We start from the raw sequence: 16,666 nt of genomic DNA, 5'->3' as shown, positions 1-16,666 counted from the left end.
TAATGTCTGGGTGCCAAACATGACGGAGTAAAGCTGTGGCTGCTGCACGCCTGCTGGGTTCGGTGCCTTGGAAAAACAGCTTACTTAATTTGTGAGCTTCAAGGACATTATGTGCACTCTGGAGGGTAAATTAGACGGGGCAAGCATTCTGGAAGAGAGAAAAATACGATCGCACCGCACAGCAGGACTGCATTAGCACAGTATCATTTACTGCGGGACAGTAAAGATGCTACGCCAGGGCTTCTATTCATGATTTTTGTATTATTTCCATAAACTCGCTCTTCTTAACCTCTTCTCACTCACCGAGTGGATTCTCTTCTCTTCCAGCCTGCGGTGCACATCTTTGTTATTATTTGTGGACCTTGCATAGGGTTCAAGGGGGTAAATGCCTGCCTTGATTAATGCTTAGAGAATCCTGAGGTGCCAGCCTGGCACACAAGCCCCAGAGGTGTTTTAGACCCTCCTGCTTGACTGAAAAAAATCTAGAAGTAATGCAGGACAGAAGGAATTAGCAAAGGACTGCTGGCTTTACCCAGGCAGTGCCAGCAGCCTGCAGAAAGCTGCTCTGTAGCACTGCAGTCTGAGCTCCGTAGCACCAGCGCCCAGACAGAGCATTCCCCGGGAATATTCCCCCGGAGCCTCACGTCTGATGTAGGCAGCGGGGTATCAAAGCCTGTATTTTAAGCAGAGAATACAGCGAGCTTTCTGAAGGCTGGGGAAGGAAAAGCAAACAAACCTCAGAAACGCCGAGCCTTGCTGGCAGGCATTTCCCTGCCCGCATCTGCAAGCGGGATGAAACAGCTGTACGAGCGATGCAAATGGGCAATTAATCTCAATTGCTGCAGACTCTTCATCCTAGAGAATTACTTTCAAAAAAAACAGGGAGTATTTAAACAATCTTCATGCAAAGAGAAATTAGGAAACTGCATGTCCAGGTGAGCTAATAAAGAAAAGGGAAAGGCAAGTGTGGAAATACAGCGTGCCTTGCATTAATTTTTCCAGCCAATTCCGAATGCAGCAATAACTTGGTTATTTTAACATTCACACTCAAGGATTCAAAAACAGACACAACTTGAAGTGTCTGATTGCTGCTCTGTGACCAAGATTAGCAATCTGCAGTAGTTTCCTTTCCTCTTCCTTCCCAAACGAGGGAACAGAAAGCTGTTTCTGCCGCAGGGCACAGCAGAGAATTTAAGCTATTTAATTTTCTGCTGCGGGGATCTGTAGCCATCATTTGATGCCGAATCTTATTTTTTGAGGTTAGACAGCCTGCATTCCCAGCGTATTTTCAAGGTTTAATGGATGGCTCTTGCACTGCCCCTATAAAACGGGTGGCAACCTGGGCTTCCCAGGAAGGGCTTGCTGTGGACCATTGGGTGGTCCTCAGAAGAAAACTGAATCCCCACAGCCTGAGACGAGGGGACATCTGCTTGTCCCCTACCTGATGGCCTCCACACCCAGACTCAGGGCCACTTGGGTAACCACATCATACAGAGAGGCATGCGTGTCACTCTCCATCTTCTTCGCGAGGAGATGCTATTTAGATGTAAAACAGTGGAATTAATAAAACATAATGCCGTGTTTTTCCCCACTGTTTTCACCTCCTGTGCTCTCCTCTCACATTTTTGCTGGGCCGATGGTTTTCTTACATGCCCCAGATAACTCACTGAGTTTCATCTTCACTGCTTTTTCCACCCGCCCGCTCTTCTTTCATTTTTTATAGAGACTCTCTTGTTCCGCCAACACGCTCTTAATCTCACTGGTAAATCAAGGTGTCTGTTTGTCTTCTGCTCTCTGTTTGCTTTCCTGGGCACAGCGATAAATCTGGGCACTGTGCTGGAGCTGGACCAACGGGAGGGCTGGCGTTTTCCTTCTTCCTTCTTCCTTCCCCATTCACAGCCACGCACTATGGGCCATATGCCGTGTTTGGGCTCTGAGAATGATCCCTCTCCATTTTCCTGGGTGAAATCAGCAACAACAAGTAGAAAGGCTGAGGAATGCCCTACACCAGGCTCTGTCAGGTGGAACCACACTGAAGAGATGTAATGTTACTCCAAGGGCCCAAATGGGGTCGGCACAAAGGCTCCCCGTGATTTCATCTGATGTTCTCGGAGGTATGAGCTCGGTGTCTCCTCCACATCTTGCTGCTGGTCTCACCAGATGCTGGGGGAGGACCAGAGATGCAGAGAGACCCACACTCATGGTAGCTTCCAGGTGGAGCCTGGCCCTGAGAACATGCCATGTGCATGACGCAGCTTTGTCCTGTGCTCTTCCCCCTAAAGGGATTATATGTGGGGTAAAGAAAAAAAAAAAAAAAAGGCAGCAATTTAGCAATTTTAGCTGGGTTCAGAGCAGTTTCATATGTCTAGAAAGGATATAGCAGCATAATCAAGATTTATGAAAGAAAGGAAATATTTTAGGGGAGGCCATTTGTTCTGTTCTATATCCCATAAAACCTCCAGAAGTTATTTGTCGGTCGATGCGGCAGCAATGCTCAGGTGGAGCTCGGGAACAAAAGGGCAGTGTGTGAACCAGGAGGCAGAGCATTAAAAAGCACAAAGCGATGCCTTCTCAGGCCAGATATAATTGCCCTGGGGAAGTAAGTCACTGCCTTAGGATCCGGGTCAGCCAAATGGCTCCACAGTTTACAAAAACCAATCTGAGTTTATCTAAAGATAACCCGGCAGGGCTGGACTCGGTGGCCGTCATCCAGGCATGGGCAGCATCTTATCTGGAGGATCGCATCGACGCACGTACCACTCCAGCACTAATAGAGCCACGGTACCAAGAGAGCATCCAGCATTTGCTGCTGATGGAGGAAATAAATCAGGTCAAAAGAATCACCGGTTTGTTATGGGGAGGAAAAGGGGGTTATTTTTCCTATTATTTAATAGGAAATTCTCATAGGGTGATTTTGGATTCCTCCAGGCTTCTTGCTTGACTCATGGGCTTTGTCACAGCTTCTCCTGCTTCACTTCTTGCCGAGCATCTCTGCTCTGCTCGGGGTCTCAGAGCCTCCCCACATCCCAGACCGCCCTGGAGCCACCCCACAGCGCTCTGCTCTGCTCCTGCTCTGGCCGTGTAGTGCTCGAGGTGTGGAGATCGCTCTGAGAGCTGGGAAACCTTCCCTTCAGCTCACTAAGAGAAAGGAAATGGGATGTAAAGAAAACAAGGGTGAAGAGGTGGGGCCTATCTGGCTGCAGATTTTCGACGTGTTCACCGCAGAGCAGCAGGACCCCGACCCTAACCAGTTTGGGAAGTGATGAGCAAACCCTAGGCACGTCCTGAGGTGCTTGGAGAATCCAGGAGGCAGGACAGGGCAACAGCTCTGCTTCCCCACAAGGCATACAAGGGATGAGGGACTCAGCCAGGGTGGTGTGGGAGATGATTTTTGCTCTGCAATCCATAGACCAGCCCATTCAGCATCGCCAGTGCTCTCCCAGAGGGACCTTCACCTTTCTGTGTGAGCATCCCCTGCTGATTTCAGCAGACCCTGAAGTCACGAGCAGCAGAAAGGACTGCACATCCCCACCCTCCCTCTGCATCTCTGCTTTTAGGGGATGCTTGCCGAGAGCTGGACACGGCACAGATCCCACTAGAGGGTGCTGCCCAGCTCTGCTGGGAAAGCTCTGCCTGCTCCTGGGCCTCCAAACCTCCTCATTCATCTCCAGCACAGCGAGCACTGCTATGGATTGCTGCTGGCAGCGGGACAGAAATGCCCATCCTTAGTTTATGGGCCCACTTTTCCTTTTATCTCTTCCCTCAAGTCAACACAAACAATAAAGCACGTGAGTCCAAGCAGGGAATGGAGCTCACAGGGCAGCTCACCTTGCATCCTGCACAGCTCGCAGGAGAGCCTCCTCCTCCTCTCAGTGACCTGTAACACTGCCAAACAGCCACAGGTTAACCCGTCCGTGCACCACCTCGGATGATTGATTCCCTTCTCTTTGTTTCCTGGGGCTGTACCAGGCACCCTTCGTGCTGGGTGATGCCCTGGGTGGGCGCACGGGCAGCCGGAGACCAGGGCTGCACAGCGAGCAGGATGCTGACACCCTGACCACGCCGTGCCTTTGGGGAAGATAAACTGCAAGCCCCTGTCTTTGCATCAGCACTAAACTCCCATAAGCAGCACCTGCAGCAGCTGAGAGGAAAACATGAGAGGAAACCAGCCCTTTGACAGGTTCTGCTCATGAATGTGGCACCCAGCGGTGACAGATCTGGTTGCCCTTTTGCTGACAGGAGGTCCGTGCAGTGCCAGAGGGCAATAAACCGTGTCCCTCCGCAGAGGATGGCCCCTCTGTCCTTGGTTTCTAAATCCAGTTGCTTCTAAATCGGCGTTGCTGTGGGTGAGACACGATGCCAAGCCTTTATTGGCAGCAAGGGACGAGCTTTATGAGAGAGGAGGTAATGAAGGGTAAAGGATGAGGGGAGGAGAGCCTTGTGGCTCAGGTGGTGGCCCTGGTCCATTTCCTGACTGTGCCACTAGCAGAGGTGGCTGGGAGTTCTCCAAGAAAATGGAAATCCTGAGTCATGGGCATCAGAACTTTTTGTCAGGACGGCAGTTTTGAGGGACATCTCCCTGGTGAAGCTGTCTTCACCTCAACACAGAGTAACTGCTCAAAGGCAGCATGTCCCACCCTAACGCAGCTGGCCCCACGGCGGTTTACATACGACAAAGAGACACATACCTGCAGAACTGAATTCACATCAAGGACTGAACCGCTCAGGCCGAGGAGATCTCATATTTTGTGCATGGAAAAACTCCAAGGCGTCTTGGCTTCTGCTCAGCGCCAAACTGCAGCATTGCTGAGAGCGATGCTCTCGTTGCAGGACGTTACCTCCCCGGTCATTGCCACTCCTCCTGTCACCTTGGGGACACCGCTCGCCTCTCTGACTCGGGTCCTCAGGACTGCAGGATGAGGACAGCGATCCCAGCTGGCAATTCGGGTTGCAGTTACCCCATAGCAGAGATTAATTCTTATATGGGAGGTGACAGTGGCTTTAGGTGAGGGAGAGGAGGCACTAACAAAATGTTGGTGGAGGGTAGAGCCATATGCTCCAGACAGATGTGTTACTGGGTAATCACAGCGAGCTTCTTTAAATTCCTGCCTCCAATTTTATGCCCGTTCAGCATTTTATCATGCTTCCACAGCCACGGTCCTGTGGCTTTAGCAGCTGTTGTGCTTTTGGCCCAGCGCCTGATGCATTCATCCCTCCAGAGGGGGACGTGATCCAGCATGTTCCTCCTCAAGCTCCCTTAAAAATCGAGAGTGTGGACAAAGACACTTTTGATGCTCAGGAGGAAAGGAAAAAGGAAAGGACAAAACTGATGCTGCCCAGAGCTTTGGAGAGAGCCCCTTGCAGGTGCAGGAGAGGCGGTGGCAGTTTGGTGGCAGCCTGTCCCCCGAGACTTCTCACCTGTCCCACAGACTGCCCCTGGGACCTCGGTCTGTAAATGCCACTTTCCCTTTTCCAAGGGGAGAGGAGGTCACTGACCCGTGTTTTGACATTTTTTTGATGGAAATTGTTAAACACCATCATTATTTGTAGAGGCTTTTTGCAGAGGTGCTGGTGTGCGGGTTGCCTAGCATTGCCATGGTGCCGTTTCTGGTAATAATTTAAGCTAAAAACGTGGCGGGGCTGGCAGCCGAGCGTTTCAGGCAGGTGATGCGAGGGCAAAGCCTGAGTCACCTGTTCTAGCAGAGGCATGACCACTGCTGGCACTGTGCTCGCTATGGAAACACAGTGGCAGGTACTCAGATGCCAGGAACAAATACGTTCAGATTTCCAGCAGATCGCTTTGTGGATGTTTTAGGCGCTAGTTAAACCCACTCGTAAAACAGCTCCCAAGTGGCGTTTTGCTCCGAGGGGAGCAAGGTAATGCTCGGGTGGGAAAAGAGTGAATGAAAACAGCAATGAGGTTTGGGTGAGGTGAGCAGACAAAACGCCTCCGTCATGCCCAGAGCCCGTCTCCTGCCCACCCCTGCTCCCCAAAGCCCCGAGCTGCATCGGGGAGCGCCACACGATGGGAAGCCCACCCCAGGAGATGCGGTGTCCTGAGCCTGGTGGGCTCAGCCCCTTCTGGGTCCAGCTGGGGAGAATTTAACCAAGTTCTGTCCATCATTATTTATTTCCTCGTCACAGCTGTGCTATGATGGACGGTGCTGTCATGGTCCCACGCACCTTATCCTTTCCCTTGGCTTTAAGGGCATCGTACAGGCTGTGACAATAGTGCCTGTGCTGTGCGTGCTGCAAGCAAGGCTCAATTTTTAACGCTGAAAATGAACACAACAGCCTATAGGAGGAAGCATTGCCCAGGGGTTGAAGCACAGGCATGGAAGGGCCGGGTGGTTTGGGGTTTCCTTCTGCTGCATGGTACCGGGAGGACAAAAACAATGCACACAAACCACGGCCATGGTGCAAAATTCAGGAGTGATTGTCCAGAACTCCTCCAAGTTCTGGAAACTGCTGCTGAGCATAGAAAGGAGGCATAAACCAGCGAGCCCTGCTGCCTCCAGCAGCACAGGATGGGAAATGTTGGTGGAAAGGCTGATCTACACCTGCTGGAAATGTGGTCCCGAGCTGCTGCGGCCATCACAAGTCTTGTTCATAACCAAATACCTGCAGGTCTGTTCACGCTGACACTACGTGCAAAAAAAGAAAGAAAAAAAAAAAAAGAAACAAAACAAAACAAAACAAAAAAAAGTCCTGCATCAGAAGGGGAAGAACGCCTCACGCTCATCACAAGCCTGACGGAGCTGTGGGCAGGAACTTTGTCATCACGGACGTGTCTTTGCAGTGACACGTGTGCTCCTATCGTCCTTCCGTGATTCGCAGGGTGTCCGCACACCATGTTGAGCCTATGGGATTTTTTTTTTCTCATCTTCAGCATTAACACGGGACCAAAAACATGTCTAGGCTGGGAGGAGGGGATTTCTCTGAGCTGAGACGAGCAGAGTACAGGAGGGTACAGGGGACAAGAGATTGCTCCGGGGTACCCTGAGCTTGCTGCTGTGTCCTGCTGCTCAGCATGGGCGGCCAGCAGGAAACTCCAGCAGTCCGGAGAGAGTCACAACAGCTCCCTCCCCCCAAAAGGGCATCACCATGCTGTTTCCAGACCCACATCTCAGAGCACCTTGCTTTCCCTTGTGCTCCCCCACCCTCGTACGGCCCCATCCCCAAGCCGGGATGCAGCGGGCAGCCTGCCGGTACGCTTTGCAGAAAACCTGGCTGTGAAACAGGCATGTGCTGAAGCAGATCCCTCCTTTCCCTCCGCACCCAGCGTCCTCAGGCTGCTGCTCTGCCGAGCCAGATGGCATCCTCACCCCGGGGCACCGCGTTGGCAGAGCCCGAGGAACAGCCTGCCCGCAGCCAGGCTCACGTAGCTGCCTCCCGCAGCCCACCTGCCATCCACCTCGGTCAAGACTTCGGGTCTTTTTCGTCTTATGGCGTCTCTCTGCTGTGGGATGCAAGCTCGGGGCGTTCTGGGTAACACCTAAAAACATCCTCGGGGCGTGAAAATTGGAGCGTACGTGGGAAGTTTTATAGCACGGGCTGTTTCCAGCTCGCTGGGTGATCCGCATCCTAGAAACACAGCGGACGGGATGTTTGTTTCTGCAGAGCACCCGAGTGCCTACATGGGAGCGATGCTGCGATAAGGCAAAGGCCACGGCCGCTGCTTGAGCAACAGGCAGAGCTGGCAGGGGCTGGGCTGGAGAATTTGGGGGAGAAAATCCTCCTGAACAACCTCAGGGAGGGCAAGGCAGAGAAACACCTGAACCCTCTTCCCCTGGGCAACAATTCCTTAAAACCAAAAACGTGGTGAAATACTCCCGAGCCTGCTTCAGCATCCTTCCCCATGGAACAAGCTCGGACAGCACTTGCCAAAAATTTAGGGAGGGCTGTGGTCCAACATCACGATTTGAATTTGCCAGCTTGAAAGAGGTCACGGAGAAAAGGTGGCGTGAGGTGTCCCTGCTTTAGGGATGAGCACTTTTAAGGTGTCCATCCAGTCCCTGACTCCAGATGGTGAAATGGGATCAGTGTCTGTGCGTGTTACCGCTAACAAAAACTACACCAGGATGGGAAAGGAGCTCCCGTGCCATATTTCCATCGTCCTGGAGTCACTGGTGGTGATGCTGGTCTGTGTCTTCCTTGCCAGAGACGATCCTAGAAAACCCTCCCGTGGTGCTGACACCAAACCAAAACCCTGAACCTCAGCAACTCCCACATTTCGGGAGGAGCTGGCAGCCTGGTCCCCATCTGTTACTGATTTCTAACTGCACTTTGCTGCAGAGACATCCGAGCTTCCATAATGAAAAGCCAATTAAAGCGCACCATTAAGCTCAACCTTTTTCCTTCCTTGTCCAAACCTATCTGTCACAGAAAGGACACAACGACTGTAGCACAAGTTGGCAGATGCGGCTAAAAATGGGGAAGGTAAGATGTATAAGTAAATTATTGAAATGCCAGCCTGAAGTCTCGCAGACACGGCAAACGGGACAGCGACAGCCGGGGCCAGAGGCAGGCGGCTGCTCACCCTCTGTTCCAGAGCTGCAAAGCCACCTGAGCTCCCAGCAGAAGCAGATTAAACACTTTTTATAGAAGCTGGCAGTAGCTGAAGGCGAGGAGCTGAGGCTGTCCCCGGGATGCTGGGGGCATGCTGCTGATTTCTGGGCACCTGGGGGCTGGGTGGGTGCTGCACCCTCCTGCCTGCACAAGGGGAGCAACCCAGGGGTGAGACCGCCCGCGACCCTCTGGGATTCTCACTGACACTTGGAAACCCCACGGTGGGATTTAATTAGCCCGTGGAGTGGGAACAACAAGGGGAAAGCTGAAAGAAGAGCTGCACGGAGGAAGAAGAGAGAAGAAGATCCCTGTGCTCCGCCCTGGTTTGTGAATTCCAGCAGAGACCCAGCAGAACCCAAACTCCTCTGTGCAATCAGCTGGACACTTCTGACCTCTGGGAAATACGGGATTTTTCCCCTCATAAATATTCCTTCCTCGGCTGGCGTTTTCCCCCTGTTATCTCCAGATAAGAAACTGATTGAGCAGATGTAGCAACGTCAGTCCTCTGACAGCGTCCCCGCAACGTGATGTATCACGAGATCATCACCAGAGCAGGGCGCATAACTGATTTTTTTTTTTTTATTACTTTGGCCTTCCTAGCTGACAAAAATATCATGGAATGGAAAAACGCGTGCCTTACTTTTATAGTCCTTTCAGCCCTTAAAATACACATTTAAAGACCTTTCAAAGGGTTTTGGAGCAGCACAATGGGATTTTAGCAATGCTGGGGGTGGCTGCAGGGGGCAGGACCCCCCAGCCTGCAGATGAGGAGGTCACTGCAAGGCGAAGCGAACTGTGCCCAAGCTCAGAAAACACAAAGAGCTGGAAATAGCAGGCAGAAAGCTACGCCAGTGCCTTCCTTGCAATCAGCAGACCACATTCTCAGTAAATAGCAGAGTGGATGCAAACAAACACAAATTAAGCCCATTCCTCCCTTCTCCTGGGATGCGGATGAATCATGCTGCACTGTTGTGGCTGATAAAAATCCTCAAGAATCCAGAGGAGGAACCGAATCCTTGTTCCCTTCATTTTCGGAAGAACTCGTAAAAGGCTGGATCAAGAAACCTCTTGGCAACTTCTTCTGAGCTTCCAGCCCCCCTCGTTGTCTCCACGGCCCCAGCTGTCCTCCGTTCCTCCTCAGATCCTGCTTCAGGTTGCTCAAGCCGTGCTGGCAGTGGACTGGGTGATTTCCATGTCATCTCGTGGAAACCTTTGCACCAACCCAGGTCTCGGCAATGCAGAGGATGGTGCACTAAAGCACGTGGTTGGGAAGGTTGCTGAAGGCAAAATGAGTCTGAGAGACGGACCCCTCTGGTCCAAGGGGTGACTGGAGGAGGCCTGAACTCCTCCAGGCTGTGTTGGCACAGACACCAGGTAAATTCACACCTTGATGAGCTTGCTGCAAGCCTGGAGCCCTGCAACTGAGCTGCTGGAGCCAAGTACGGCTCCTCTGGGGCTTCCCAAGACCTCAGCACCCGCACTGCCACCCTGCCAGGAGTATTTTCTGCGAGGAGCCTCCAGCTCAGTCCCCCAGGGCAGCCTTGCTCCTGTAGCCTTCCGACAGCACTATCAAATTCAGGTTATTTTTAGGCTCGTTTCCTAAGGAAACAAGATTAATAGGATCCAGATCCAGGCACGCCTGTGTGCTGTGTGTGAGGCAGCGTGCCTCTGCCTCTGCTCTCCCCGCATTTTGGATTTTTGGGGTGATTTCAGCTCAATTTGGTGGAGCACTGTTGATTCTCCGAAAGGCCCCTTTCTGACCAACCTGGGGAAAAGAGGGAAGCGGGCGGAGGAGAAGCTTAATTTAAGTATTTCCAGCAAATAAAGGTTAATGCACCCACCAGAGTGACCCCCTTTCCACACAGCTTTTGTCCTTGCTGCCCTGCTGGGTCGTAACGCATCGCAGAGCTGCTCACATCTGCCCAGGTCCCAAAGCTCCACAGCTGGTGTCAGGGAAGGTTTTGAGACCCTGCCACCAGGATTTTGGCCAGGGAGAAGCACAGAGATTGGTACAGAGAGGCTTTTTTGTGTGTCTTTTGCTTTTCTGCAAGTCCGCAGTGGGCCAGGTGGGTGAGAGGGAGGATGGCCTCAAGCACTGAGCCATTCACCTGAATAGGGTTGGGGTCACTGCATCTTCTGGAGACGAAGAGTTGCAGCCCAGCAGACCTAAAACTTGTCTGGGAAACGTTCAATGAAGCTGCAGCCATGTAGGATCAGGCCTCCAGAAAAGCAAGACAGAAATACACCGGGTCTCACCCTGACCCAAACTTGCCCGCAGCCCATTTTCAGAGCAGATGCTCAAATCCCTGTTGAGCCCAGCACCTCCATCACCCTAAAATTTCGAGGTAAAAAAGAGTTGCGGTGTTAAAAAGTCCCTTTTTCCTCCTTTTTTTTTTAATTTTTAATTTATTTTTTTTTTCAGTGTGGGGCAGCTTTATGTTCAGGGTCTGATGGTCAGGTTAAGTACAAATTCCACCATTCGCCCTTACAAAACTCAACGTCCATAAACTCCCAGATAAAGAGGGTTGGAAGCTCTGTCGCAGACAGATTTTTAAGCCGCTTCCAAAAACTTTTAGGAAACGGGCAGAGACTCCACATCGCTGCCCACTACCATTTCTTCTCGTCTTTACAGAAATCCGGATTTCCCAGCAAAGAGACGGATTCTGTCCTCGGGGCTTTGCAGGACGGGGGGGGACGAGGCAGGGCTCCCACCCTCCGCACCTGGGGACGGGAACGGGGGTCCGGGGGGGGGGACAGAGGGGGTAGGCGGGGAGCGAGGGCGGGCCGGGGCTGGCCGGGGGAAGGCGCTCGGCGCATCCCCGACCATAAAACGGCGGGGCCAGGGCTGGGAGTGCAGAGCGGAGCACGGCACGGAACGGCACCGGGCACGGCACCGGGCACGGCACCGGGCACAGCACCGGGCCCGCAGCTGCCCAGCACCCAGCGGAGGTAACGGGGGCGGCGGGGAAGCAGGATCGGTATCCGCGTTTTATTTTTTTTTTTTAATTATTTTTTTATTTTTTATTATTATTTTTTTCCGGGTCCTCCCATCCCGTCCTCTCCCCCTCCCTGGGGTGTTTTGTGCCCCCTCCCTCCTTCCCTGCCGCAGCCCCCAGCCGTGACAAAGGGCTCCTCGGTCCCGGCCCTGCTCCAGCCGCAGCGGGTGCACGGCCCCTGAAAAGAAGACCGAGGGATGGATTCCCATAAAGATGGATTTAGGGTGCTGGGAGCCAGGAGAACCTCGCTGATCCCTGTCCCGTCCTTGCAGGCTCTCCCCTGCCCGAGCTGCTCCTCGCTCAGAGCTGATTTCCACCCAAAATCACCCCGCTACAAGGAGATGCTTGGCCACGAAATGCAGCCCCAGCTCTCCCTGCCCAAAAGTGCCCGTGGAGTGGAGTTTTGTCCGCGCCCTCCAATTTCCCCGCAGTTTGCTTTCGGGTTCCCTTTATGCTGCTCCCCCGAAGCCGCGTGCCAGGACGTGGGGACGGCACAAGGCTCGCCGCTGATTTTTGGCTGGGGGACCCATCCCCGCAGGGAGCACTGACCCCAAAGCTGCACCAGCATCGTGCAGGGCAGAGCTTCAGGGCAGCCCTGAGATCCCGCAGGGATCCCCCTTCCCTCCGTGGCCCCAAATCCCTGGCACAGTGCATGGGCTGGCTCGGGACCCGTCTGCTGAGCCGGGTTTATGTAAGCGCTGATCTGTGGTGTCCGGAGATGTCAAAGGAGCAGCTCGCCTTTGGGAAACGCACGAGGCTGTGCCAGCAGCCCAGCGTTTGCCTTCCCCCAGAGGACATCCCAGCCTCGCTCCCCTGCTCCCCAAAAGCACTCGATGGAGACCCGAGGCTGAGCACCGGGGGAGAGGAGGGGTGTCCTCAGACCTTCCCTCTACGTGGCATGGAAAAAAGGTGGTGTTAGACAGTGCTGCTTATCCTGAGGGCTGGGGATCAGAGATGAGAGCTGATTTCCAGGCTCCCAGGGGGACAGGGGCCGGATCCTGCGCTGCTCATTGATAGAGCAGGGGCGTTGAGCTGGCTCAGGACCCGCTGGCGAGCTTAACGCGGGCGCACGGATGTTTTCTCTCGCAGGTGGGAAGGCAGCGGTAGCTCACGATGGCCCTGGCGGACAACGCGGGCTGTGCCAAACCCAGCGAGGACTTCCCTTTCCCCGAGATCATTGAACTCAACGTGGGCGGACAAGTCTACATCACCCGCCACCCCACCCTGGTCAGCGTGCCGGGCTCGCTGCTCTGGGAGATGTTCACGCAGAAAAACGTCCGCTCCTTGGCCCGCGACAGCAAGGGACGGTTCTTCGTGGATCGGGACGGATTCCTCTTCCGCTACATCCTGGATTACATGAGGGACCAGCAGCTGGTGCTGCCCGACCACTTCCCCGAGCGCAGCCGCCTGCAGCGGGAGGCCGAGTATTTCATGCTGCCGGAGCTGGTGAAGATGCTGGCCCCCAAGCTGAGCAAGCAGAACTCGCTGGGAGACGACCCGTGCCAAAGCGACCCCGAGGAGCTCTCCCCCAGCGCCGACGCCGCGCGCAGCCTGGCCCCCGCCAGCTCCACGCTCCCCAGCACCACGGCCGGTGGCCCTGGGGCCACGGTCATCACCGGCACGGGTGCTGCCGGCCCCGATGGCCGCAGGGCTGGGTTCATCACCATCGGGTACCGGGGCTCCTACACGCTGGGCAGGGACAGCCAGACGGATGCCAAGTTCCGCCGGGTGGCGCGGATCATGGTCTGTGGCAAGACGGCGCTGGCCAAGGAGGTTTTTGGGGATACCTTGAACGACAGCAGGGACCCGGACAGGCCCCCGGAGAGGTACAGCTCCAGGTACTACCTCAAATTCAACTTCCTGGAGCAAGCCTTTGACAAACTGGCTGATGCTGGCTTCCACATGGTGGCTTGCAACTCCACGGGCACCTGTGCCTTCGCCCACGACCAGACAGATGACAGGATCTGGACCTCTTACACCGAATATGTTTTCTATCGTGAGTGACACCAAAAACAAACACCCACCAAACACCAACTCTCCCTTTCCTCCCCCGTTGCCTTTAGAAGGTAGACGTCCGACCCCCGAATCCCAGCATCCCCCCTCTGCCTCCTTTTTGAGTTCGTTCTTGGGTTTTTCCCCCCTCCTTCCTCCACGTCGAACCCGTTCGGCTCCTCGTAGCGGCTGCTGACCACCAAAACCTCCTTCCCTCTCTCCGACTTCTGCAGTAGCTCCCAGCCCTCCCCGGATGCGTGGACTTGGACAGTGCTGCGTGCGCGTTTTTTGGGGGTGGGAAGGGGGGGGGGGGACACGCCGAACTGTGCCGGATGAGCTCGTGATAGATACCGAACTCGGCTCCCTGCACCATGCAGGGGCGCGCTGCAGACAAACCAAGGAGCTCAAGTGTTGGTTTAAGGACACGGAGAAAGGTGGGGAGTGGAGGGGAGGGGGGGTGAAGCCTCACAGCATGGATGTATTGCCGTTAGCCCCTGTAAGCAGCTTAGCCTTTAGACTGTCAGTGCTGGGGAGGGTTAGAGGGAGGCGCACCCTGTGCCGGCAGTTCTGGTCCGAAGCGTCGCTGCTGCCCTGGGATGCCTCGGGGACTTTTTTTTTGGGGGGGTGGGTAGGGGCTGAGAGATGCTCTGTTCATGCCTACGTGGAGGGAGGTGGGCGGGCGGGGGGAAGGCTTTTTACTGTAGGGTGTCAAACGCTTGCACATCCCTCGAGCTCATCGGAGGGCTGCCCAAAAAACAACCACCTTCGCCTCTCCTGCGGCGCGGGCTGCGGAGGGACGGGGTGGGAGCGCACCAGGGGCACCTGCTGGGCTCATGGGCTGAAGGGAATCTTTGCCCAGCGTTAAAATCGTTGCCCCTTTGGACAACATCTCGGAAGGTTTCTCCGCTCGCAGCTCTCCACGGCCTGCCTGGGCTGGCTGCTGCTTTGCCGTGCCTGGGCGATGTGTAATAAAGGAACAAAACTGACTTGCCTCCGCGTGCGTCTGCGACGCGGGTCTCGTGCTGTGTGCCCTCAGAGGCATTGCTTGAGTTTGCCTCACCCCTCTCTGCCCCCTTCTTCCTCCTCTTTGAGCCCTCTCTCCCATCCCTGCTGGACCACACTGCCCATCCCTGTCCCTGCAGGGATGCTGCTGCAAGTGGCCAAGTCCCAAATCCTCCCCCAACGTCCCCAGCTGTGCCTGTGCCTGCTGGTCCCTTGCCGAGGCTCTCAGCATCCCTGCCCCGTTCCTCCATCCCCTTCTCAAGCAGCCCCACGTGAAGCTCAGAGCTGGGGAGCCTCAGCATCGCCCCACAGGCTGGGGACCAGCCACAGAGGTATTTTTGGGGGGGGTTGGCTGGGAGGAAGGCTTGCAGCTGGTCTCGGAGGAGGTGGGAGGGCTGACATCCTCCGGCACGCGGGGACAGCCAAAACTTTGCAGCGAGGCAGTCCCTGTGCCCTGATGAAGCGGAAGGTGAAAAAATGGTATTTTTGTGAGGGCCTGTTCCTCATTGCAACAGCATTTTGAAGAGGAAACGACAACCAGCTTACAAAAGAGAAAAGGGAACTTGAGCTCTTCAGAGAGGGTGAAGGGTGGCATGAAATCCTTCTACATAAAGGCAGAGGGGGGAGCACTCTGTGTTTTGTTTGTTTTTAACTAAGGATTTTTTAGCAATTAGCAGTGACTGGGAAAAAAAGAAATTGCTGCCTTGTGAGAAACACTAGTGTTGTGATATTTGCTTTTTTCCCCCTGGAACTGGACCCAAAAATTGATCTCACAGGATGAAGTGTTGTTGTTTTTTTTTTTTTTTTCCTGAGGGCGAGACCGTAAACGGCAAAGTCAGCGTTGAGGCAGTGTTCGCCTGCTCAACCCGATACCCCGAGCGAAACACGAGCAGAGCACAAAGGTTTAGTTTTGAATCACTTGAGAGTCTGCCCGCCTTCCTGAAAACTGGTGCTTTGTGTAAAAATGCTGTCGCTGAGGTCGAAGTCTGTAGTGGAAGGCTGCTCTGGCAAATATGGGGCTGTTTCTTCTTCTTCCTTCCTTTTTTTTTTTTTTTTTAATATATTTGGGTATATCCAATAATAGAAAAAGTGTGCTTTTGCTGCTGCCTGAGCTGGTTAATTTGTTCCTTAGGAGAGGATTTGCAGAGAAATGGTGCACGGCAGGTCTGGGGTTGGCAGAGGAGCCAGCTGCCCCAGCACGGTGCCGGGTGGCTTTGGTGGCACCTGCAGGGATGGGTTGGCTTTTAGGACAGCATAAGAAGCCCACAGCCTCCCAAGGTGGCCTCAGTGCAGGATCAGGTCCCTCGTGGAGAAATTTGGACGACGCTGGGCGAGAGCACCCTCTCTGGGAAGGCGCCTGGCCTCGCCGCAAAGCCTCCCCGGCTGCTGAGCTCACCAGAAAGCCAGGGCTCTGCTTTCAAAGCAGGGGCTGAGCTTTCAAAGCCTGCTTTCCCTCTGAGGGATAATGTAACTCACCCTTTCATTTAGAGGTCCCCAGAAAAACGTCCATCCTAAAATAAGACCCCTCATTCAAACGAGGCAGAGCAGGAACCCCGGCTGGGGCCGCGCTCTCCGGCGAGCACCCTGCCCACAAATTGCTGGTTGCCGCTCGCCTGGCGTCTCGTTCCAGACAAAAAAAACACAGGATCTGAGCATTCTTCCCTGTAAAACAGAAGTCAAATCCCATCTGTCTCTTCCACCACCCCGAGAGAACATCTGAAAACATTTTGTCTCCTCGGCCTGCCTTCAGCCCCTCTCTGAGGGAACCCTTCGGTGCCAGAAATGCCGGGTTATCCCGGGAGCTGAGCTCTGCCCACCCGGCCAGGAGGCAATACGGGTGGAGAGGAGCAATGCTGGGGGCTGGGACGAGGACTAGCAGGTCCCTGTAGGGTCCTTGCTTCAAGAGAGGGCAGAAGGTTAGAGAGGCTAGAGATCAGACACAGAAACCCCATGCACAGCCTCAACATCCCACCCTGGGGGAGGCACGAGACTGCTCTGTGTGCTGGAATATAGAGAGGGACCTGGTTGCAGTAGCTGGAGGCTGAAACCAACCTCTTCTAATGTGAATTAAGTAAAAATAATACATATATATTATATATATTCATATA

The 16,666-nt window shown here is 54.1% G+C and overlaps 1 protein-coding gene across 2 annotated transcripts; it reads left to right on the top strand.

The window, feature by feature from the left end:
- The first annotated feature begins 11,373 nt into the window (after nucleotides 1-11,373).
- On the top strand, nucleotides 11,374-14,542 carry LOC106014693 (BTB/POZ domain-containing protein KCTD12). 2 transcript variants are annotated; one of them, XM_027456360.3, is made up of 2 exons: nucleotides 11,374-11,517; nucleotides 12,654-14,542. In XM_027456360.3, exon 2 carries the CDS (start codon nucleotides 12,678-12,680, stop codon nucleotides 13,566-13,568), a length of 891 nt encoding a protein of 296 aa, XP_027312161.2. In that variant the 5' UTR covers nucleotides 11,374-11,517; nucleotides 12,654-12,677; the 3' UTR covers nucleotides 13,569-14,542. The 2 variants fall into 2 exon arrangements, with proteins under 2 accessions (XP_027312161.2, XP_027312163.2); XM_027456362.3 differs by having other exon boundaries at nucleotides 11,435-11,546.
- Nucleotides 14,543-16,666: the final 2,124 nt, after the last annotated feature.

Source organism: Anas platyrhynchos, chromosome 10, assembly GCF_047663525.1.
Source record: "Anas platyrhynchos isolate ZD024472 breed Pekin duck chromosome 10, IASCAAS_PekinDuck_T2T, whole genome shotgun sequence".
NCBI classification, from domain to species: Eukaryota; Metazoa; Chordata; class Aves; order Anseriformes; family Anatidae; genus Anas; species Anas platyrhynchos.
Note: the sequence above shows the minus strand (reverse complement) of the source record. Positions and strands in the feature narration are given on the sequence as shown.